Source organism: Manacus vitellinus, unplaced genomic scaffold (assembly GCF_001715985.3).
Source record: "Manacus vitellinus isolate BGI_N305 unplaced genomic scaffold, ASM171598v3 scaffold_26_pilon, whole genome shotgun sequence".
NCBI classification, from domain to species: Eukaryota; Metazoa; Chordata; class Aves; order Passeriformes; family Pipridae; genus Manacus; species Manacus vitellinus.
The window spans coordinates 1163896-1188994 of NW_021939960.1; the positions used below are offsets into that span (position 1 = coordinate 1163896).

Below are 25099 nucleotides of genomic sequence, written 5' to 3' on the forward strand. Positions count from 1 at the left end.
GGTGCGATCCCCCGGGCAGGCCGCTCTCGGCCCGGCTGGGGTTTTTTTCTCCATCAGGGCTCGGCGTTCATTTGACCAAAGTGGGTGATGCGTTAAGCACATTTTATGGGTTCTCCGAGGCCTTTTCTGCAGGCACGTGTCATAACGTGACAGAGAGCATTGTACCACTCCAGCTAAAGTACAGCCAACGTGTTTTGTAGGGGAAAACAAACATTAAGAGCTAGGGGAAGAGAAAGAAATAAGCGTACGTAGGTAACAGGTCAAAACATGCTGGTGGATGTGAATTGGTGAACAAGACTATGGACAAGTAAACCCCGAGAAGGAAGGGAAACAGGGGAGGCAGGACGCCCAAGGGGGATATTTACTTTGTACAATATATATTGGGGTCTGAATTCCTCATTAATATTCATTTAAATCAAGAGAATACCGTTATTGTCTTTTTAAATTCTGTAGGTGCCATAGCTGATGTAAAAACTGTGTCAGTAAAGCTCACTGCCTTTGCAGTATTGCACTGATAATCAGCATAAACCAACTCCAGAACAGGACAGGTGAATTTCAGTCAATCTTACTAATCAGACACTCCAGAAGAAAACTGGAAATCTTTGCTTCCTTGTTACACCTGTAGACAGTGAACTGTGCTTTTGGTGGCAGGAAGGACAGGCAGGGTTGATGGTGATGTCCTGAGCAACTGCATGTCCACTGAAGCACAACTTGCTGTTGGAGTGTTACTGTAGTATTAATTATTCCAATTAAAGCTGTGAAGTAAGTATATCACTGTGGTATGCATGGGAATGTGTGTGGGAGGATTACTGGAGAGGAGCACTCTAGACTTATTGCACAGAGTCACTCTGTAATAAGTATTACATTTAAGTTAACTTCCACCCTAGTCTGAACTAATTTTATGGAGGGAACAGGTGCTCTGGCTTTACACAGTCTTTTGTCTCTTTATAGAAAAGTATTTTCTTCTGACATTTTTCTTTGATAATGAGTATTTGATTTTTAAACAAACCTCGACTCTTCAATACACTTTGAATTGTTTTATTTACAATTATGTAGGGCAGGACTATTCACCTTTTTCAACCAGGAGCAGGTTTCTGGGGCTGACAGCAGTTCTGAAAAGCCAGACCAAATTCCTGATGTCCTGAATGGGCAGGAGATGATCTTTTGGCTGGTTCATGTTTGCTGGCTGTGTGAGCCTCTTTTGGGGTTGCTAAGCCAGGCAGCAGCAGTTACCTGTAGCTGGAGGAGTGGGATGTCTCCTGTGCCTGGTGCACAGTGGCTTCTTCCCTGGCTGGGACTCTGCTGCTGAGGTGTCATCAGAAAGAGCTGATGTGTGGCCTCTGGGGGATCTGCTTTTACATGTGTAACTTTAGGACAGATTTTCTGATCTCTGCTTGTAACAAAACTACTTGTGGGTTTTAGGTTCTGCCAAAATGGAGCTGAGTGATGCCAATTTACAAACTTTAACTGAGTATCTAAAGAAAACACTAGATCCAGATCCTGCTATAAGGCGACCTGGTAAGTGATTCTCATGAGTGATCAAAAAAGTTCAGTTTCCTTTTGGCTCTTCTGTCTGTGTGTAGCCAACCTGTGGATGTTTATACAATAACCTTTTTGCAGAAGTTCTTGGTATCCTTTTAAAACAACTCCCCCCAAAAAACTAATGAAGGAGAGATATAAATAAATTTATTTGCTTTTTGTGATTTTATTTTTTTGTATTCTTGATTTTTCTTTTGGTACCATTGTTATTTAAAAAAGCGCTGATGTTCACAATAAGCCAAGATTTATTTCTCTTGGCTTTTAAGTGGTGAGGAGGCAATATTTCCCCATCCTGCAGGGAACTGAGAGCTGCTGGTGGTGGCAGGAGTGTGGAAGGGCTCAGCAGCAGAGAAGCTGTGGCACCTCTTGTCAGGCTTGTTCCTGTGAAGCTCTGGGGAAGTGTTTGTGTGTTGGTTCTTTTAAACAGGCATTTGAGGAGTGGTAGGACTCCCATTAGAGAAAGCAGCTTTTGCTGACCCCCTTATATTCCCCTGCAGCTGAGAAGTTCCTCGAGTCCGTGGAAGGAAGCCAGAACTATCCGTTGTTACTCTTAACGCTGCTGGAGAAATCACAGGAAAATGTCATCAAAGTTTGTGCATCTGTAACGTTCAAGAATTACATTAAAAGGAACTGGAGAATTGTAGGTATCCTAGTGAGTAGCTGATCATCCCTTGAGGGTACAATAAGATACTCTGCAGTGACCCTGAGCAGTGTGTGTGTCTGTGCTCTGGGAAAGGCAGAGTTCAGAGAACAAAGTCAAGGTGTAACTTAGTGAGAAGGGACTAAAACCTGGGCTGCTGGAGTCAATCCTGTTAAAACAAAACTGGAGCTGGGTGATAAAATGATGAACAAATATTTTTCTCTAATGTTATACGAGTATTCTGCAGAAACACAATATTTAAAGCTCATTTAACTGACTAATATTGTTTGAACTGGAATGATTATGAACTGTTTCTCCACACAAGTTGACCCATTGGGCCTCTGTCTGTGGTCAGGGTGTTACAAACATCCCCAGCCAGCCCTGCAGCTCAAGGTGATGTTACCAGCTTCTCTTCTCTGCTGCAGCACAGAATTGTCTGGGACAGTTTATTTTGGTGCCCTGCCAGCTTAACACTTGGAAGTATTTGTTGTGATCAAATAGAAATATTGCTGTTTAATCCCTTCTTATCCTTTGTTTTGAAGAGGACAGAAATGTTTTTGATTCAGAGCTTTCAGCATTCATGAAATTTATTTAATGGTAGAAAGTCTTGCACTGAGAGCTGAACTTCTCGAGTGATGAGAGGTTTTAATTGATACTGCTTGTACTTCACTGAAAGTACTGTTAGTATGTGTCTGAAAAATAACAGATGTTTCTTTACTACAGAGAAACTGAAATATTTTATCATTGCATCTTAGCTGGTACCTATTTCCAAATTGGCATGTGATTTCTGCCCTCCCCATCACACCTGCCATGACATTTCTAGAACTTTCTTGCTGTGATACTGTGTTCTTAGTCATTTCTCCCAAACTGCATCTTCTGTGGTGTATTTTAGGTAGAAATAACATTCTGTTATGGAAGAAGTTGTAAGTGGCTTCTTTTTATGGATTGCTGATGTAACTCAGGATGGGGTTTTGTTCTGAAGTAGGTGGAGATGCTGGGCAGGGAGTGCATCCCGAGGGCTGTTCCGACTGCTCTGTGGCTTCAAGCACATTGTGTTGTCCAGAGTTGCAGCTTTTGTTTCAGGAGCAGCTGTCTGAACAGAAAATGCAGCCGTAGGCCTGGCTTGCCTCGATCACGGGGTTTCATTCCGCAGCCTTGAACTTCACTGAGCCAGAGCTCAGTAAAAGGGTTTTGCCTGTTCAAGGACTTCAGTTTGTTCAAGCCTGGAGAGGCAAATATACAGGGCACTGCTGGAGCCAGGGAAGACCTGGTTTAATTTATTTCTGAAGTATGTGCAGAATACATACTGTCTGCTGCCTTTCATTTCTTTTAAAAAGGTTTCATTTCTCTGAAAAATCTCCTCAGTAATTCCTTAGGAGGAATTGCTGTTGGTGGTCACTCTACCACCTCTGTCCTCATCTCTCTAAATGCCTAGCAGTGAGTCCTGCCTCCCTGCTTGGGGCTTCCCTAGGACAGTTGGAAGAAACTGTTTCAAAGTTTTACAGGAAGACATCATTTCTTTCAGCTTTTCTCAGGTGCTGCTGTTTCAGATTCATTGCAGGCAGTGTCTCTAACAGGTCTGGTTCTTAGGTTCTTCAGCAATGTAATAGTTACATAAATCAGTGTAAGCAGTTGGTTACTGAAAATGCTGATCCTCAGTCATTGCCTGGAGTATACTGAATATGCTCATGACTTAATTATTGTTTTCATTTTAGGTTGAGGATGAACCAAACAAAATATGTGAATCAGACAGGATAGCCATTAAAGCCAACATAGTGCCCTTGATGCTTAGCAGCCCAGAACAAATTCAAAAGCAGGTAATATACCAATTCCTGGTTATATCCATGAGACTTTGGGAGTATTCAAAGCATGTCTAGAGGCTTTGGTTATTTGCAGAGCTCAGTTCCCTTACCAGTGAGCTCATGCTGATCTAAATAACTTGGAGTATATTGTTATAGCTACTTTTACCTATTTTAGTATTTTTTTAAGATAATGACTGTGTAATCTTATAGTAAGTTCTAGCATTAGGCAGTTGAACAGTAATTCACACAGGCTGTGTGTACACATTGAACTTAAAGTGAGGGTTTTGTATTTGTGGTGAAAAGTAGTAGATATTTAACCCAATGGTTTTTGAGTCTGACAAGAACAAGCAGCATTTCCTGGGATGTTTGCAGCAGCTGGCACTGCTGTGACTCCTGTGCTGTTCTGCCACGTGACAGCTGCACTTCCTTTGCAGTTAAGTGATGCCATCAGTATTATTGGTCGGGAAGACTTTCCTCAGAAGTGGCCAGACCTGCTGACAGAGATGGTGAATCGCTTCCAGAGCGGGGATTTCCACGTCATCAACGGGGTCCTTCGCACCGCTCACTCTCTGTTTAAAAGGTGCTGGCAATGAGGGGGTTTGTGGGTGGGTTGTAAACTTTCTGTTCAGCTGTTAGACTTAACGTTGGAGACTGACAAAGTTCTGACTTCTGCATGTGCCTTTAAGTGCTCGTCAAATTGTACACCTTGCATGGTTTTGAACTATGTTGTTTAGTTCTTGTTTACTTGGCAGTATTTGTTTCGAAGTTCAGCACAAACAAAATAATTCTGGGTGGGTTAATTTGGTAATGAATGTGAAATATGAATTCTGTTTTTCATGTGTCTTACTTGTCAGGTACCGCCATGAATTTAAGTCAAATGAGTTATGGACAGAGATCAAACTTGTTCTTGATGCCTTTGCTTTACCCTTGACAAATCTCTTTAAGGTATTTCTTCTTGAATCATTTCTAAAACAAGTTTAATGTTCTGAATTGCTTTTTGTGGGTGGCTGTAAAATTAAAACTCAAGAACAGTTGTTTTGAAGCTGTTAATGAAGTTCAAGCCAAAGTCATGAAGTGAGACCTAACAGGATTGATGAGGGGAGGAGAAATAACTGTATTTTTTGATTAAACAAACAAGAAAGTCCCATGACACTTCAGTATCTTTTGTTGATGTGGTTTTTGTACTTGACTGGATCTTGCATTTTTTTCTAGGCAACTATTGAACTTTGCAGCACACATGCAAATGATGCCAGTGCCCTGAAGGTTCTCTTTTCCTCTCTCATTCTAATTGCGAAGCTGTTCTATAGTTTAAATTTTCAGGTGAATCTCTTTTTAATGGTTTTGCTTTGATCTCATGAAGTTGCTATGCTCCTACTGTAGAATTCATTTGAGGCAGCCTTTAAGGCCATGCTTTATGGTAGAAATAACAGTTAACAGTGCATCAGCACTGGAGTGAAGGCACAGGAAGGCCGGAGTTAATTAACACGTTATCTTGGCCCTATCTAAACACAAGTTTAGCGGGTGTCACCACAAGGAGGGGTTGTATGGGGGCCCTGAATAGGAGCTGGGAGAGGCAGGAGTCAAATGCCTGAGTTTGTACTCACTGTGCTCCTTTATAAACGTGTCTGTGCTGACAGGAACTTGGTCCTGTGGCTGAAAGGCTGTTCCATGCAGTAACTCCGCTGCAGTGGGAAGTAATTCTGGGAGAAGTGTGGGGTGTTAGGGTTTGCAATCAGATCTAAACTTCAGACATTAATAAGTGTGCTATATAGAAAATGGCAAAAAGCTCCTTTGCTAGGTGACACCTGTTTAGTGTCTCAGCATGAACATGAGTCTGTGAAGTGTGATCATGCCTGGATTCCTTAGGCTGTGCTTCCACAGGGGGCAAAAGAACAAGCTGGAGTTAAAAGGGACTTGTGCTCTCTTGTTCAGAGAGTAGGAGGCAATAAAGTTCATTTGTTATAAAAATATGAGCTGTTTAGGGTACAAGCAAATAGTTTATTTGGAAATAATTGTATTCCAGAGCGTTTACCAGGAGGGTTTTCATCTGGGAGGAGGAGGGAGTAGTGTTTCACTTTGAAGATTGTTTTCCTCAGATTATTGTCCCTCAGTAGGTTATAAGGTGGATGCACTGCTTACAGTGTAGGTATGTTATCTAAGCAGTGCAGTCAGAAATTAAAATGGAGATTTATGCTTTCCCTTCACAGGATCTTCCAGAGTTTTTTGAAGATAACATGGAAACATGGATGACAAATTTTCATAGTCTTTTAACCTTAGATAACAAACTGTTGCAGACTGATGTAAGTACTGCATAAACCTCCTGGTTTGCCTCTGTGTAGGGGAGAGAGTTGGCTGCAAACTTGTGTCTAACTGAACAATGCAATGTTTTCTTGGTTGGGCCAACAAAGGAGTAGAATGGCTATAATGGGGTTTAAGAGAAGTTGCTCTGTTGTCTAAGGAATTTGAGATCCACTTCTTGAAGCTGTATGTCAGTTATAGGTATACCCCAGCTGTGCACAGAAATCAAATTAGAAATACTTGTCAGTGAGTCAATCCTTTCAAGGACATTTGCTGAAGTGACCTGACCATTGGCATCACAGTGCTCAGGTTTTCTGTGCCTCAGCTGGTTCATGCACAGTGTTCTGGAAAACAGGGTATCCTAAACAACCTGAACCAGTTGAACACAGAGGGCAGGACATCCTGAGTGCTCTAGCATTTGCTATCTTTGTCTGACTAAAGAATTAGTAATTTCCCTGGTGAAAGATGATGCCAAGTTATCGAAACTCAAATTATTTTTGTGCGTGCTTTCTGCATTTTGAGTGCTGGTCTTCCCGACACAGCACAGTAGTTTGCCACTTGACAGAGCCAAAACAACTCTATAAATTTCGTGACAGCACATAGGGAGGCATGTGAGGGGTATCTTGTGCTTTATTACCCTGCTGCTAAAAGAAACTTTGCTGCTCTTCTCTCCTGCCTGCTCCCAGCACAGACACTGGTGCAGCTGAACTGGGAGAGACATTAAAGCTGAAAGGTGGGGGTGGAGGGGAAAGGGGCACACAGAACTGGGGTGTTGTTTGATTGGGATGGTTTTTTAACTCCAGCTCAGTTTCCTAATTCACTTAGTGGTTCCACAAGCATCTGTGCTGATCTGGGGAAGGGCAGGGAACTACAACTGTTCCAATTTAAAGTATCACGATATAACGTCTTCTAAGCATGTTTTTTCAGTGCCTTGTGTTGTCTTTTTCCTATTACATTTGTCAATTAATTTCATGTAAATTATTGGGTCTGAATGTTTTAAAGTGCATAGTACCTTGATTTGAAATGTAGGTATGATTTATGACTTGGAGAGCAGTTGGGGTACAGACCAGCAAAATACAGTAATTCTAGGGACATGAGAGGGATTTCTTTCACCTGTTTAGAACACCATAAAATTCCTTTACATGTATGGATGCTTTTAATGTTGAAGTAATGTTGAAGTTTGGATGTTTAAGTTCTTAGTTTTGTTTTATGTGAGGATGAAGAGGAAGCTGGATTACTGGAGCTCTTGAAATCACAGATTTGTGATAATGCTGCTTTATATGCTCAAAAATATGATGAAGAATTCCAGCCCTACCTGCCACGTTTTGTAACAGCAATCTGGAATCTGTTAGTCACGACAGGCCAGGAGGTGAAATATGACTTGGTGAGTTGTTATAAGCTGATCTTGTCAAGTTTGATAATGAATTATAAATTGATCAGTCATGCTAAAGCTTTGTGTTCTGTTTGTGATGCTGCAGCTGGTCAGTAATGCAATCCAGTTTCTGGCCTCAGTTTGTGAAAGACCACATTACAAGCATCTGTTTGAAGACCAGAATACATTGACAAGCATCTGTGAAAAAGTTATTGTTCCCAATATGGAATTTAGAGGTAACTTTTGGAGACTTAAGTTTTCGAGAGCACAACCAAAATCTAATTATAATGACAAGTTACTCTGCAGGACTAAGAATCGAGGATTCCCTCTTGTGTACTTTAGTGATGGATTCAAACCCAAGTTTATGCAGCAGAGTGTCCTGTGGGGTTTGTAGACTTGTATAAATATACCTAATTTTTCATGTTGAAATCCCAGTGTAGGAAGTCTAGGTCATGTGCCAGCAATAAATTTCCATGCTTAAAGTGAATGTCAGAATAATTCAAGGAGCCTAAATAGGCAGGAATATCAGGCCTTGTAATGTCTAGTTCTCCAGGTGTGGATGGGCTCATATTGATCCTAGTATTTAAAATGCAGTGAAGGTGTATTGCAGTGATAAGGAGCTGCTCTCTCTTAAGTCTGTTACTCTGGAAGCCTTTTTAAATACACCTGGTGTTGAATATGTCTTAGAGGTTTTGGGTTTGGTTTTTTAAAAAAAATCAATACATTGGCTCATGAGTATGAAAGACTTAATTTGTGGGACAGGAACAAGCTTAACAGCCTAGTCTGGCCGGATATTTCTGATTAATTTGTGTTAATGTTACAGAACAGTCCTTGGAAAGACTAGCAAGTTGATGATGATACACCTTTTTACATAAAACCCAGAGACCTCAGCTTTTAAACTTCTATGTATTTTATATTTTCAGCGGCTGATGAAGAAGCATTTGAAGATAATTCTGAAGAATATATAAGAAGGGATTTGGAAGGATCTGGTAATCCACAGATTTATACTAAGAATACTTGGTCTTTAAATATAGCTCTAAAGAGCTATATTTACTGAAGCTTTTATAACTTTATTTTGAAATTGAGAAGGCTTCCACACACCACCCCCCCAAGAGATTTTCTCCAGTCTGGGATCAAGTCTGCTGTCACCATATGCCTGCCACAGTGTCTTTGTTTGAACAGTGTTTTTATAGGGCTTTTTCCTTTAATTGGATTGTGAGTGGAGGACAAAACTCAAGGAATATGTTTTTGAACTTTTTTCAAGAAAATATTTTATCATTCTTATCCAGTATTGTCTGCCTTTTAGGTATTTGTAAAGCTTTTATTTGTTAGCTCCTTCTGCTTTGAAACAGAATTGAGGGTAGGAAGTATTTGCGTTCTTCAGAGATTACTTTTTAAATATCCTCTGTTGCATTTGAATTGACTGGTTTTCTTTCTGTTTCTTCTGTCACTAAATTGAATGAAAGGCCACAAAACCTTTTTTTTTTTTCCTCTCTTGAAACAAACAGAGTTTTTGCTTGCTTGTTTTTGGCATTTGGGTTTCTTTTACAAAAATGTCCTTACAGGTGTGGTGGGCCAGCAGCTGGCTCGTGCTCCACCCTGCTACAGTGGGATGAGTAGAAGTGAGAAGACTGATGGATAAAGACAGTTCAAATGAAAGAAAGAGGAAGAAAAGAGGAGAGCAGTCAATGACTCACCACCACCCACAAGCAGACATTTGCCCAGCCTGGCTCTGAGCAACGGCTACCTCTCCCAAAACCCTCTCCCCTCAGTTTTTATTGCTGGGCATGTCATTATATGGCATGGAGTATCCCTCTGGTCAGCTTGGGTCAGCTACCCAGGTTGTGTCCCCTCCCATGTGCTTGCCTGCCCCAGACTATGAGCTGGGAAGGCAGAGCGGGAGGAAGAGGAAGCCTTGACACTGTGACAGAGCAATTCAGCAGCAGCCAAAACACTGGGTGTTACCAACAGCTTTAGTCACTGGTACAGAACACAGCACCATATGGACTGCTTGGGAGAAAATTAACTCCCTCCCAGCTAAGCCCAGCACACTGGGGTGCAGGGTGCCAGGGCAGCAGCATCCCCTGAGCCTGGGTGTCCTGCTCAGGGCAGGGGAGCTGTGAACACATGGGTGGGTGTCTGTTCTGGGTGTGCAAACAGTCCTCTTGGGACAGGGAGTAAAGACTTCAGTGTGTGTGTACACATCGGTGGGGAGGGCTGCAGTAATTAACACGGGCTGTGACTGTAATTTGAGAAGCTGTCTGTTAATATTTTGATTACTGTGTTTATTAACATGAAAAGCTGTGTGCTTTCCCGTGTCCAAAGAATCTTTGGTTCTCATGCAGATATTGACACCAGGCGCAGAGCAGCTTGTGATCTGGTCAGAGGCTTGTGCAAATTTTTTGAAGGACCTGTGACAGGGATCTTTTCTGGATATGTTAATTCTATGCTGCAAGAATATGCAAAGAACCCATCTGTTAACTGGAAGCACAAAGATGCAGCTATTTACCTTGTTACGTCTTTGGCATCCAAAGCTCAAACACAGAAGGTACTTTTACATTCTCTTCGTTGTAATCTGTATAAATTCAGATATCATGGTGTAGATGAAGCCTACAGTTCATTTTAAGCTGCTTCAGAATGAGAGTAACTGCCTGGTCAGTGGGTGATGTTGATGAATTAAAAGCTGTCCATCATATAATCCTGTGCCAGCTGGTAATTTGGTGGTATCTGACCTTCAGGAAGGCAGGGCACAGTCAGCCCCTGGTGGGACTGTGGGCAGGCCTGACAAGCTCGTGGGATCAGCCAGACAGAGAAACAAAACTGGCTCAGGTCTGGAACCTCTGAGCTCTGCCAACCCCGAGCCAGAGTCTGAAAGCCATGGAAGGCAAATAGAGCTTTACAGAAGATGATCATAAGAGTTCAGCAGATTAGAAGGAGTTTAGGTGCTCTTGAGTTCTTGTCATGATATTTCCCAATGTTTCCTGTTACTTGAGATGGCATGTGAGTGGTAATGATGGCTAGAAATGAATCTCAATACTTTTTGGGGAGAAAGCAACTAATCATCTGGAGACACTGAAAAGCCACACCTGTATTTGGAAACAGGAGCATTGTATCAAATGTCCTGCAGAACAAATTTTGATATACATATTTTGAAGGCTGTCACAGTTCAGAGCTCAGTGGCTTTGTATGACACAGTAAAACACACTGTACAGTGTTTTATGCAATTGTGCTGAAGGTTCTCAGTCTTCCTTAAGCCAGGTGTAATCTGCTGCCCAGCAGTAGTTATTAACAGTGATGTGTACTGGGAATCAGCCTGCTAGCAACTGGGAAACTGCAAAGTTGTGCATCCTTTTCTGTGCTATTTAGTGGTAAATATGGGATAACATCACCTAGAGCACTTCATTGGAAAATATCCATCTGAAAATCCTGGTTTAAAAATACATTGCATTTTTCCTAAGAGAAAACTAAGTGGTCATTATTTTGCTGCTCTAATTCACAATTGGACTTTGAGTCCTAAACTTCCCCTTTTTAAAAAGCCTATCACAAAAAAAAGTACTAAGATGCTGATGTTGATCTAAAATTTTGTCTGCATATTATTGTTATGTGGTATTATTCCTCAACTCAGAACTGGTAACTTTGAACCTCAGAAGTGCTCCAGCTGAAATCAAGACACTAAAAACATTAAGCAAAAGAAACTGGATGACTGTCAAAAGATGCAGTTTCAACAATCTCCTCGTGCATGCATGCTTTAGATTCCTTTTATTAAAAGCACGTAAAAATGAGTAAGAAAATTAATTGGATATCAGCATCTAAAAATAGAGTTGGTTTGTTTTTCATTTTTCCAGCATGGAATAACCCAAGCCAATGAACTTGTTAATCTGACAGAATTCTTTGTGAATCACATTCAACCTGATTTAAAGTCTGCTACTGGTAAGTTAATGTTAATTTTGATATGGTATTTTTGTGATATATCAGAACCTTGACAGTGACCACTGTTCCTGAAGTTTCAAGCACTCCTGTATCAGCCTGATCTCCAAAGCAGAGGCTGTTAACACTTGGCTCAGGGTTATGTGAGGTTATGCATGTCCAGATTTAAGGCAAATAGTTTATTTTATGCTTCAACAATTATCTTACTATATTCAAAACATAGTGAGTTGTCTCAAAATGTGTAGTTGGGGGTTTTTAAACTTGGGGCCAGGAGGGAAAATTTCATCTGAAAGAGTTGGACCCTACTCTTAATGGTACTGGGGTGTGATTTGTAACAAAACTGATATTCTAACAGTGCCCATACAGAAATGCAGGAACTAAACAACATAGAAAAACATTGTCTGTACTATTTTTGAAGAGGAAAATGATGACTTAATCCCACCTCTATATATATGTTCAGTAATCACATTTGTATGAAAAGTATCAACAAAGATTGCATGTTTTTCTATTTCAGTGAATGAATTCCCTGTGCTAAAAGCAGATGGTATCAAATATATCATGATATTTAGAAACCAAGTAAGTTTTTCTTCTACTCTTATGGTAAAAACATACTGTAGTTTGTTACTTTATACTTGCCAAGCCTAATTTATCACACTTGGCCATATGTTAATTCAACAGGTGTTTGATAGTCATATATAGCACTTCATGCTGAATTTTTAGTTTAGAAAGTAAATGATACTGTTATAAATATCCAATTAACATGTAGTCTATATGCTCTCCATATGCTGTGGGAACACTGAACATCTTATCTGCTTAGTTCTGACACACTGAGACTTTTTCAAGTCAGTGTGAGTCTAAATATGCTCAGTTGCTCCTATCATTGCAGTGGATGGTATAGAGCACAGCAGCTTTGTCCTTTACCTTTTCTGATTTGTGAGGTGCAGTAAGAAAACATATTGACTATTATTTCTAAATTTTAGATCACCTTTATTAATTTCTTTTGAAATACCCATGATTTTTTTTTTTTTTTAAAAAGCTTGATATTCTTTAAGTGCCCGTTAAGGGCAAAGTAAAATGGGAAGGGAAATATCCCTTAGGAATACCTGCACTTACTGTTAATGAAATGCACCATTGGGGAAGTGATGAGAGAAACAGGCACCTCCTGGTTGTCAAGGTGTGATGTAGCACTGGAGGAGCCTTCCAAGATTCCTGCCTCTGCCAAGCTCTGCGTGTCACTGATGGGCTCAGTTGTGCTCCAGTGTTGGACCATCTGTATTTTTTAACATATGTACAATTTGTTGCTGTATTTTTGTAGGTACCGAAGGAACAACTGCTGGTGTCTATTCCTCTCCTAATCAATCACCTCCAAGCAGAAAGTATTGTGGTGCATACTTATGCAGCCCATGCTCTTGAAAGACTGTTTACCATGAGGGGGACAAATAATACTACCCTGTAAGTTTTCAAGCAGAAATGCAGTCACTGCTACATAGGTTTTGTGCATTAAGGGTGAAAAATATCTGTAGGGGATCTTTCATTTAGTAGTATTACAGTATTATTATACAGCATATTACAGTATATTCAATCACAAATTGAAGTTTGTGGCTGTCTTTCATCATTAAAGAGCTGTTTGCCTTCACAGCATTACAGCTGCAGAAATGGCACCGTTTGTAGAAGTGCTGTTAACAAACCTTTTCAAAGCGCTGACGCTTCCTGGCTCCTCTGAAAATGAATACATTATGAAAGGTAAATGCCTTGGGAGTTCTGCAATATAAGAATAACTTTGTTAACTTGAGGCAAGGGCTTATGACACTTTCATTTGCACAGCTTAATTTATTCAGACATGCTGAGGAGGTCCACGCAGCCTGCAGTTACTCACCAGGCTGTATCAAGTCATCTTTGACTAAATTTATGGTACCAAAGAGAAATACTAAACATAATGGTATTGTGGTAAATTATTTCTCAAGTGGCAGTCTCTGTAGTCAGGACAGCTACCTGGGCAGTGTCAGGAGGGGATCTGGTCATGGATAGTGAGAGCACAGAGCTGGTCATGGCTCACAGGATGCTGAGATCTGAGACTCGCCCAGGATAGGTGAAGGTCTTGGCAAAGTTGCTTAATCTTCTGTGTTCAGTCTGTGGAATGGGAATAATGAGGCTTTGTTTTATCCTTTGTCGTGGTTATAGATTGATTGTTCTTGCAGCAGTTCCTCTTTCTTACTGTACCCAATTCCTAGAGATCCTATTTAACAGTAAAAGGTAAAGGATTTAGGCATATGATGGATGGCAGAAGTGTATTTTGTCTTCAGAAGATAATACTTTCCATTTATTTGCAGCCATCATGAGGAGTTTTTCTCTGCTACAGGAATCCATAATTCCATACATCCCTTCTGTCATCACACAGCTCACACAGAAGCTGCTGGCTGTCAGTAAGGTAAAGAAACAGAACAAAAGGGTCACCTTTTGTGTTTTAGAGCAGTCTTACTGAAGACTTATGTATACCTTGGTGGTGGTGTTCTGTTAGAATACTGTAAGGAGTTCAGTATTTTCTGACTAAACTAAGTTGGAACAGTCTTCCAGTGAGGTACTGCCTTCCTTTCAGGGCATACTTTCGAATCATCGTCCCCTGCTCTCATGTGAAATTTGGAAGCAGAATATGAACTCACTCTGTAATGCTAGTTTGTGGTGGTATAAATGTTTGCTTGTGCACAGGCCACCATTGCAATAATCTGTTTTTCTCACAACTCTGTTATTCTTTACCCGTGAAACTTCTGAAGCTAATATTAAATATTGGCATTGAAATGTGGGGTTAAATTAAATAAATTGGCCTCCTGGCTTTGGTGGGTAAAAATCTTGTAGTTTTTTATTAAGGCTGGGCTAATTCTTAACCATTAACATTAGGGAATGCCTTGGAGTACCTTCATCAACTGTCCAAAAAATGACTTCTCTGTATAGTTTAAACTGCAGCATATAAGAAGTGTTCAATACAGAATTGATTGGACACTTAGAGGATTGAAAAATAACTTTTTTCCAGTTTTTGTTTTGTGATATTTCAACTGTTTGCTAATTTATATAGAGCTTCTGAAAAACACATGTTTTTAAAATACTGATTAAAAAGCTCTCCTTTATGCTCTGAAGGTTTTTACATTTGCTTTTATCTCTGCAATTAACGTCAAAAGCATATTAATAAAGCACTTATAAGTATCCTTATTTCCAAATGCTACTTTAGACTTCAGTTGAACTAAAAAAAATACATTTAGCCAAATAAGTGACTTTAATTGGAAGTTTGGTTTGATTTGTGTGTTTATAACTTGTTTTCAGAATCCCAGCAAGCCCCACTTTAACCATTACATGTTTGAGTCCATCTGCCTGTCGATCAGGATAACGTGCAAGGCCAACCCGGAGGCCGTGGGGAGCTTTGAGGAGGCCTTGTTCCTGGTGTTCACTGAGATCCTGCAGAATGATGTGCAAGGTAATGGCACCAGGGAGTGCCTGGGCTCTCTTACTGCACTTACTTGCTGGGATTTACATCATGGCAGGGTTTTTTTTGTAGCACAGAAAGTCTAGGGGAGGACACAGCACTTTCACAGTCCAAAAGCGTTTGGGTTGTTCCGTAGGGTCCATCAACAGCATTCACTTATTTTTGAATCAAATTGTGTTTTTAAAATATCTAGCAATCACTACTCCAAAGCCTCTTATTATTCTACTTAATTGTATTGCCTTTTTTCTAGTAGTTTGTTTTCTGTGTTCTGAAACATTAATAGGTAGAGGAAATAGAAAGTGAATATATACAATGCTTGCCAGTTTTTTGAATAATTACATCTGGGAAGTGATACATTTCTCCAGTGTTTTATTTGCTGGAATCCTCATGTTAATATCATATTATTGTGGGTTCAGTCAGTGGCTATGTGGTTCCTGGGAACTGACAGTGACCGTGTTGTCTGACTCTGTAAATGCCATTGTTTCTCTTCCAGAGTTCATTCCCTACGTGTTCCAAGTGATGTCCCTACTTCTGGAAATGCATAAAAATGAAATCCCATCATCCTACATGGCGCTGTTTCCTCACCTGCTTCAGCCAGTGCTCTGGGAGAGGACGGGGAACATCCCTCCTCTGGTGCGGCTGCTGCAGGCGTACCTGGAGCGGGGGGCCAGCACCATCGCCAGCGCCGCCGCCGACAAGATCGTGGGTCCCCTGCCTCCCCACGGGGCTGGGAGGGTGGCAGCTGGGAGGAGCTGTGCAGAATTTGGGCTTGTACTTTACATTAGTGGTGCTTAGATAGAAAGACAAACGCTCTGAATGCAGCTTTTTGGGTGCTTTCACGTTACGAGGGTAAGATGAATCCCAGGCTGTCCCGCTTCTGTCAGCTGGGATGGAAAACTCCTGCTCTTAGTTTTTGCAAGCAGATAAATTTGCACGGTTTTCTTGTCTTTGCTTCGTGTGGACCATGAGAACTCTCAGGGGATCTGTTCAGAGCAGTCTTGAGAAGAGTGAGTGAGAAGGAGCCAAAATGTGTCTTCCTTGTCCTCAGCTGCAGAGACAGAATCCTGGTTTAGGTTATGAACGCCTTTGCCTTGGTGTATGTCTTAGATAGTGAGGGCCAACTTTCTGGTAGATCACATGTGAAGAACAGTTGTCTAAAGTCTTATATTTGCTTTTCCTGCAGCCTGGGTTGTTAGGTGTGTTCCAGAAGTTGATTGCCTCTAAAGCTAATGATCATCAAGGCTTTTATCTTCTAAACAGTATCATCGAGCACATGCCTCCGTGAGTATGAGTTCAAATTATATTCAAAACTAACTTCTGTAGACTTTATTTATGAAGTGTACAATCATGCTAAATGTTAATCTTCACAACCAAAAATGTCACATTTATCAGTCCAATAGATTTGAACAATTTTATGCATGTTTTTTTGTGAAGTGACGTCAGTAAAATCCTAGTGTGAATTGAATAACTGTTCTTTTAAATTTCCAGTGAATCAGTTGACCAGTACAGGAAACAGATCTTCATTTTGTTATTCCAAAGACTTCAAAATTCCAAAACAACAAAGTTTATCAAAAGTAAGTTCCTGGCTCTGAAAAGCTGCAGTGTGACACCAGCAGTTTGGAGTGTGCAGCTGCATGGATCAAGTGTCCTGTGGGTACATGGATGGAGGGGTTCTGGTGACTCCAAAATATTTCTATAATCAAAGGGGGCATAAGGGGCAGTTGCCACAGCAGGTGACACTTATTTCATGAAAATGGAGATAATGGAACTAAAATAAGGGACAAGACTTGTGTAGTCCTCTTCTTTTGCTAGTGTTGTGTGATGGTGTTAATTATTTGAAAGTGTGTCCACTTAATCTCCAACTAATAGCAGCAAACTTTCCCTCTCACACAGCACAGCAATACTGACCACTGTTGTGTGGAGTTTCTGTTAGCACTGGGAAATATTCCATGCTTTTGTGTCATTTTTTGCCTTAAATGACTGAAGTTATTTATAAAGGTTTTACGTTAAACTGGCAAAGCTGTGACCAATTACTGAAATACATAGACAAGAAGATTGTGTAATTTATGTAGAGATAATACCATTAAAATATTTTCATCAGTATGACAGTGTAGATTACTTAATCCTGTAAAATCTGGTTAATGCCCCTGATAGGAGCAAGAATTACAAGGTTGCTCACAATGGTCTTCCACAAACAAAATGAAAGCAATGCTTTCAGTGTTTAACATTTTAAGTGTTGTGATACATGAGCAGATCAGCAGTTTTTAGGCCAACTTCAAGGCAGCAAGTTTATGTACTTCACTAGAAGTGAACATTTATAAAGGCTGCAGTTTCTATCCCCTTGAAAAACTTGTTAGAATGTATTTTGCTGCTGACTCTAAAGCTATTCTTTTGTTTTCATGTTGAGTTTTAATTTGAGCTTTTTCTTGTTACAGGTTTTCTTGTCTTCATTAACTTGTATTGCATAAGATATGGGGCATTAGCTCTGCAAGAGATATTTGACAGCATACAGCCAAAGTTAGTATGTTTTGTTTGTTTGGGTTGTATTTAAGACTGCTGTGTAATTTTTATCTTTGGAGTAGGAAGGAGTTGTCTCTTTAGCCAAACTGGCAAACTATGTTTGTCACTAATTTGTGCCAGATGTTTCTCCTTTTGTGGTTCATTTGTTTGTCTAGCAGGTTTTCTTATTTTCTGCCCACAGTTCCTCATGGATAGTTCAAGTTACTGATCTCCTAAGCAGGTCATAAAAAGTCTGTATCATTTTTAAAAAGGTTGTATGTGCAAATGTCTACTGCAACAGGGCAGCATCTTAACAAATTATCTTGTATTCTCTGTTTCCCAGTGATTCATATTGTTTCTGGTTTTATTCTGTCACCATGAGGCTGATAAGGCTTTCTAATACTTTTTCTCTCAATTTCATAACAGGATGTTTGGAATGGTTTTGGAGAAAATTATAATTCCTGAAATCCAGAAAGTGTCTGGACAAGTTGAAAAGAAAATCTGTGCTGTTGGCATTACAAAAATATTAACAGAATGTCCTCCCATGATGGACACAGAGTACACCAAGCTGTGGTAGGTACCACACTTCTTCAGGTTCTGCTGGTGAGGCTCTTGGAGTTTTTGGAAATATGAGCTTTCACCAAAACAGATCCTTCAAATAAACTCCGTTGTGATTTCTTCAGGCCCACTGCTGTTGTGAGGCTGAGTTTTAGGTTTTTCATACCACACAAGTGAAAGTGTGTTTTCAAAGTAGATGCCAGAACTGTTTTGAAATGTTTTTGATGGGGATAGCATGGATTTGGCTGGCTAGAGCTCCATTTAAGGATGTACACTACTTTCTTTCAGCTTGTGTTCTTTCTGAAAAGCTAGGCCCAGTTTTGACTTGTAACTGTTCCAGTCAGGAGACCTGAGAAATACTCACAACCTGACAGAGAGATTGTAATATCTTGAGAGTGCAATTTTGGGGAAAGCTATCTGGGAAGATTGTAAGCCAGTCCAGCAGTCTAGGATATCAGGAAGTCTGAATATAATGACCATAACTGGATCCAGTCCAGGATCCCTGGACTAAAACATTTTTTTTTTTAATGTACTTAGGGGAAAGTTGTAATCTGGAAAAGAATTGCTTTCCTTAGATATGTTTCATGACAACTTGACCTGATAAATATTTGACCTGATAATATATTGCTCATGGTATTAATATAAACACCTCCCTTGTGCCTGTAAATTACACAGATCTACAGTTCTAGTCCAGCTTACCTTGGACATTTACACTTCCAGTAGCTAAGCAAGTACCTGCAAAGGCTAAATTATGAAGGGTTCCAAGTAATTTGGAGCATTCTTGTAAAATACAGCCTGTCCTAACATATTTTAAGTGCTCCAGTGTTCCCCTCCCCTCTCTACACCCAGGATTCCTTTGCTGCAGGCCCTCATTGGCCTCTTCGAGCTGCCTGAGGATGACACAATCCCTGACGAGGAACACTTCATTGACATCGAGGATACTCCAGGCTACCAGACTGCCTTCTCCCAACTAGCCTTTGCTGGGAAAAAAGAGCACGATCCTGTAGGTCAAATGGTGAACAATCCTAGAATCCATCTGGCACAGTCTCTTCACAAACTGTCTACAGCGTGCCCAGGCAGGGTAGGTGACTCGTGCACTTGCATCCTAATGCTGCATTCAGCAGAGAAGGAATGCCCCTGTGAGAATGGGTCCCTTTGCTAATGTTTGATAATCACCAAAAGGAAGTGGGTCATAACCAGAAGGCAAGATCTTGCTGTGTCTTATTCTTTATTGGAACATAGCTTTTGTGAGTTGTTTTTCTTAGTAACCTTAGAAAGGCCTTATTTTCACAGCACTTAGTTTAGCAGTAAGCTTAAATATGCCATTTCTAAAATGAAAGTTTACCCAGCTGATGGCTTATAACTAATGCTTGTCTCTAATTCAATTGCATGTACCCAGGAAATTCAGGCAGCTCATGTAAAATCAGACAAGTGGAGTGCACAGTTAACTCCCTTACCCCATAGTATCTTTGTTTTATTCAAGATTTTAGCAAGTAAAGATTACCTGAGAGATGATGAGCTGCTTTCACCAGGAGTAACTGCTGCTCTCAGTGTCTGACCTTGTATCACGTGTATTTGCAGGGTGTGGCAGTGGGCTGAGTATCACTGACCCCTCTGCTCTGTCCTGTGCTTTCAGGTTCTGTCCATGCTGAGCACCAGCCTGAACGCAGAAGCGTTGCAGTATCTCCAAGGATACCTCCAAGCTGCAAGTGTGAGTCTGCTCTGAGATAGTCCACGAGCAAGATCAAAGGCTGGTTTGTTACACAGAAGGTTGACACTGACTTTTTTTATGGCAGAGCTCAGACAAAACGAAAAATGCTGCTTGAAGTTGTATTGCAGATTCCATCTTGTAAAAGATAAATGTGGCTTTAAGGCAAAACTGAAAGGATTTCTGGTCTGTGTACTCCTAGATAAAGGTGGCTAACTTCCACTCCCAGTCTAATTTTGAAAGGGAGTAGTCATAGCGGTTTGGAATGGGATTTTATTTGAAATCTGCATCTGCAGTGTTTGGATAATACTTGGAATTGTATGGAGAGCACTGGCTGTAGAAACTCACTTCAGTCACTAAAATTCCTTTTCATTTTAATGTTGTCCTTTGTATTTCTTTTGTCTTTCCTTAAACTTTATCTAAATTGTGAATAAATAAGAAGTACTTGTTTAAAATGCCTGTCACTGTGCGCTTACTGTTTTAGAAGAATGTAGTTGGTTTAAAAAAAGAGGTTTTACACTTAGGATAGAATATAAAATAGTGGGACTGTGAGGATTTTTCTATAAGTAGTAGTTTAAGTACATTTTAGGATCATACAGAGCAGATCTAAAACTTTGGGAGAAGAGCCAGAACTGTTGTCACTCTTGAGTGCTTTTTAGAGCACTGGTCCTACAGGGATAGGAATAAATTGAATTATAGAGACTGGAAAACTCCTGAATAAGAGTGAAGTCTCAGACTTATGTGATATTAAGCAGTGTTGTACATGACAGAATTTTTTTAGTTGTTTGTCCACAGACATTCTGCAGGTGACTTGAATCAGGACTGGTGTTTTGTATTTGTATTAGTTAATGCCTGTTGGAGCTGGGCCTTGTGTCAAGAAAGTTGCTGAATTTACTGAGGGAGGAACAGGGCAGAATCAGCTGTCTTTCAGTTCTTCCTGGTACCTGGAAGTGCATCCTGGCCATAGCTCTTGTATGTAAAGAAATGAGTTGCCTGTTCGATAATGGATTTAAATAATAACTAAGTGCCTGAAAATGTAGTAAAAGAGTCAGCATCAACAGGTTTGTTTTAGCTGGTCTGTCAGGGAGTGTCAGGCCCTCGTTTGTAGATGTGAAGTGAAAGCAGTGCTCAGAGTGAAGCACTGCAGGGGTGATCCTGAGGAGCATCTGCCTTAGTGCTGCTGAGACAGACTGTGCTGTGTTCGGGTGTCCAGAGCTCCTGGCAGCAGGAATGTCACAGACAGGCTGGAACCACAGGGACACGTGTGACATCTGCAAGGAGCTGAGTGCCTGCCTCGGATGTCAGTGTTTACTGAGCCGTGATCCTGCTCATCCTGCAGGCCAGAAGGATATCAGAGCACTGCTGTGCAGCTTTGTCTTTTTCCCTGGACAATATGGAGAACAATTCTATGGAGAACAATTCTACAGAGAACTTGCAGACCTTTTTTTTTTCCTGCCATCCTCAAAAAACCAAACTGGAAGGGTGCTGGTGGCCGTGTCCCTGTAACTGTGCTGGAGAGTGACAGCCAGGGCCTCACGTTGGACCATCTCACTTGGGCAGATCCAAGCCAGATTTCTTCAGAAACTCAGAGCTTGCTGAGATACGTGAGGGAACAGATGTTTCTTGTCTTACCAGTACCAGCATGGATGGAACTGGACAGGATTCACAGCAGGAAGGCAGAATCTGTTAGAGAGATGGCCTAAGAAAAATTGGCTCTTCTAAATGGAAAATTATCAGTGAGTTTTGATGTTCACCATCTTGCACTCCTTGCAACGTGTGACTTTGATGTTGGACAGACATTCCGTGTGAATAAGTGCCTAAGTGACATCAGATCAACAAATACCATGTTAGCCCTTCAGTTGACTCAGAGCTGAGTAACTCAGACTGTGTAGACACGGCTGTGGCACCGCTGGTGACGTGTTCTTTAGTGCCAGCACACTGTGCAGGTTGTGTGAGGGTCTGTGCAGAGCACTTCCCTTCAGGGCAGTGAGTTAGGGTGCCATCAGCACTGCTCTCTCTGCATCCAGGAGGGACCTCCCTGCTCTTCCTGGCACCTCCTGTTCTCAGGATTCAGAAGGTGAAGTCCCGCCTACATCTATCTGTTCATTTGCTGGAAGCTGAGGCAAGTCGTGTTGTAACAGCTTTTTGCAAGACTGTGTTGGACAGTTGGGCAAACACCAGTTTCTTTGGAAAGCACAGGCTGGGAACACCTGGTGTCAATAGACCTTCTGAGGACCTGGGAGCACCTAATTTAATGTAGTGAACTCCTGCCTGTCACTGAGATCTTCTGAAACACTTCTGAAAACAAAGAGCCAATTCTTACTTGCAACTGATGATGGTACAAGATCATTCAAATTCAAGTGTGGGAATGTTACTTGCTTCTTTCTGAGTGGGAAGTGGGCAAAGGGATGCCTGGTTTTGGATCTTTTGGCACCATGGAACTCTAGTCTACTCTCCTGCTGATTGGTTTGGGATTGCCAGCTTCTAAATAATATTCTGAGGCTTTTGTAACAGAAGAAATACCTTACTGTTGGTTCAAAACCCCAAAACCAAACCCCCTGAAGACCAGTGTGTTTTCTTGTTTCCTTGGGCTGTGAATGGGCCTCAACACTGCCAGCACTGCTGCCAGTGGGCAGCACATGCTAAAGCAAAGCTCTGTTTCTCTATTTCTTCGTGTACCTGTGTGCTGAGAGTCACCCTCTCGGCCAGACATTTACTTCCAACAATTCTCTGATGAGGCCACACGTTGATTTTTGTCTGAAAACAGCTTCATCCTTTCTTAGAAGTGACGGTTTCTCAGTACCTGGGGATTCCATCAACCAGCAGCAGCCGAGGGCAGAGCTGTGCCCATCCTTCCAGCCCCCAGCACAAGTACCACAGGCATTTCTCCCATTCCAGGCTTTTGCTTTGGAAACTGTGCAGTTGTTCACTGACACACAGGTGCTCCAGGCACAAATCTCTATCAGTAAAGACACCCAGCTCTCAGAAAGCAGCACAAAGGCTTTGTTTACCCTTAGCTTTTACCCTTACTTATTTAAATGAAGTCATTCTTGCCTTTCCTGTAGTAGAGAGGAAATATTCTGGGCCTGGGCTGCAGTGGCAGGGCCCACACAGGACAGGAAAGGCTCAGTGGCTGCTGGTGACAGCTCAGGCAAAGTGACTGAAGGCTTAAAAGTTCTCTCTCAAAATAGGAATCTTCTCATTCATATGAGCTCACAGCTCATGCTGGACTTGCTGTATTGCATTCAAGATGAGAGCAGGATAAAATGCTTTATTATTAAAGTAATAAATCTTAATAGAAAGTAAAAGATATTTTGTTACTAATGAGTAATGTGTCAGAAGAGTGTAGTAACAGGGTTTTAGCTCAGCTAGTTCATCTAGGTCCTAGTAAAAAGTTTTCATTTTCTAAGGCTGTGAAGAGAAATTCACACTCTTGGGTTTGTGCCTGATATAAGGGGTATTTTGAAGTAAGTATTTAACAAAGAAAATATATTAATAACAAATATCAGATTTCTCCATGAACATCTGAAAATACTGGCATTACAGTACTGCTTCCTTACAAAAGAAAATGAAAGTTTAAAGTATTTTACAAACTGTAATCTAGAAAAAAAGTCTCTGTCCTTGTTTAAGCTGCTGTGCAAAGAAGAGTGGAAAAGTCTTTTGGAACATTTTTGAATAATTAATAGTCATTCATATGATAGAGGAGTAAATGCCCTTCAGTGAAAGAACAAATGTGTTGGCTATTTGACATGTGCCAAAGTGCTCCTCAGGCCTTTGAATTCCATGTGTATTTGCTTCAGTTATGTTCAGTTTTGTGATCTGGCTGCAGATGCTTTTTGTCTCGACTGCAAATTTTACACACACCCAGGCATTCACAATTTCCTAGAAAAAGAGAACATAAACCTGAATTTTTACTGTAACTCGCTTTGGAATTCCCTGTCTCCACATAACTTACTACAGAAATCCTCCACCATTGTTTCACTACAGACAACACTGAGCCTTGCAGTAGTGATTGCACAGCAGCTGAAATTTCATTTCCTTCTGAAATGTGACTGTTGCTGGCTTGGAATAATTAAAGCATCTTAACAGCACATACTGTTATGCAAGAGACCACAAGAACACGTGACTAAGTGTTTAAATGTGATATGGGATATATATCTATATACTTACATGCTGGAGAATGTCTTTTCAATGCTATGTTGTCTGTTGGGTTTTTTTTATTTTTTTTTCAGTGTGTGATGTATTTTCTTTATGGTATCTTTGGGATCCATGTCAGTATTAAATGCAGAAATGGATATGGAGCTTTAGGTATACCGAGGTTTCTTTCTCTTTGGGTTTTGCTGTGATTCTCCCCACGACCTCAGAAGCCTTTTTTTGCAGTCTGTGGGATCCAGTTCCCTGAGGCTGAGCAAGGGCAGGAGTTACTGACTGCAGCTGAACGGTGCTGTGGGAGTTGCAACGTTGTGACTTGAAATGTATTTTTACCTATTAAGAGAGATAAAGTATTTCTAACCCTGAAGGTTTCCCGTGGTATGTTTTCCTGGCAGGGGCTGTGTGCAGGGTCGCTGTGAGAACCCCTGTGGCTTAGGAGAGGGGGTTGTCTTTGACACATTTAGTGACACTCCACTTTTAAATTCACCATCCTTAACTTTTTAGTCCCGTAGGACACTTTCCTTGGTCACAGCAGAGAATAATCTTTTGCGTGGGCGGATGAGTTTGTTCTGTAATTCTGACAGGATGATTCAAAAGCTGGACAATAAAGATTCCTTCGGAAATGTTTAATTTAAAACAAACAAACAAACAAAAATATTATATTTTGGGGGATTGGATCAGAACATTGGAATTTGCTTAATTTGTGCTTCTTTAAAGATGAATATATATTGACTCGGGTGAAAGCATTTAAGTTGTAGTTTGTTAGGTTTAGTGAGCTTCTAAGGTTGCTCCTAAGACCTGTTTAAGATGTCAAATTCTGTATGTACTGTCTTCACCTCTCAGCTGAGTGTAACTCAGTCCCTGCAGTCCAGAGCCTGGGACAGCATCAGTGCGTTTTCCATCACCTAAATTCCTTCTTTAGAAAAACTTTATACAGTCAGCAGTGAAAACACTGAAACTAGCAGCAACTTATTTTGTCTGCGCACCTGTTCCATGATGTAATTTTCTTCTGGCAATCACACCAACCCCCTCGTACAGGAGCACACACTGATTTCTGAAACACCTCCCCACACACCCACAGACACACACACCCCTCCCTCAGCGCTCTGCCAGGAGCTGCAGCGCCGGC

The 25099-nt window shown here is 41.0% G+C and overlaps 1 protein-coding gene across 2 annotated transcripts; it reads left to right on the plus strand.

Annotated features, from left to right (window-relative positions):
• Positions 1-26: 26 nt before the first annotated feature.
• On the plus strand, positions 27-20273 carry CSE1L (chromosome segregation 1 like). Of its 2 annotated transcripts, none has more exons than XM_008921633.3 (25): positions 27-84; positions 1423-1518; positions 2037-2179; positions 3895-3996; positions 4416-4561; positions 4836-4926; positions 5194-5301; positions 6189-6281; positions 7496-7663; positions 7758-7887; positions 8575-8640; positions 9997-10199; positions 11497-11581; positions 12093-12154; positions 12894-13030; positions 13218-13321; positions 13909-14006; positions 14894-15044; positions 15547-15755; positions 16237-16334; positions 16542-16627; positions 17489-17570; positions 17979-18125; positions 18960-19191; positions 19747-20273. In XM_008921633.3, exons 2-25 carry the CDS (start codon positions 1434-1436, stop codon positions 19834-19836), a joined length of 2916 nt encoding a protein of 971 aa, XP_008919881.1. In that variant the 5' UTR covers positions 27-84; positions 1423-1433; the 3' UTR covers positions 19837-20273. The 2 variants fall into 2 exon arrangements, with proteins under 2 accessions (XP_008919881.1, XP_017929455.1); XM_018073966.1 differs by lacking the exon at positions 27-84 and adding an exon at positions 629-762.
• The last annotated feature ends 4826 nt before the right edge of the window (positions 20274-25099 follow it).

Coding starts and splice junctions, on each gene's coding strand:
- CSE1L (XM_008921633.3), top strand. CDS start 1,434: ATGGAGCTGAGTGATGCCAATTTACAAACTTTAACTGAGTATCTAAAG. Junction 7,664..7,757: donor AGGAGGTGAAATATGACTTG/GTGAGTTGTTAT, acceptor GTGATGCTGCAG/CTGGTCAGTAATGCAATCCA. Junction 15,045..15,546: donor CCTGCAGAATGATGTGCAAG/GTAATGGCACCA, acceptor TTTCTCTTCCAG/AGTTCATTCCCTACGTGTTC.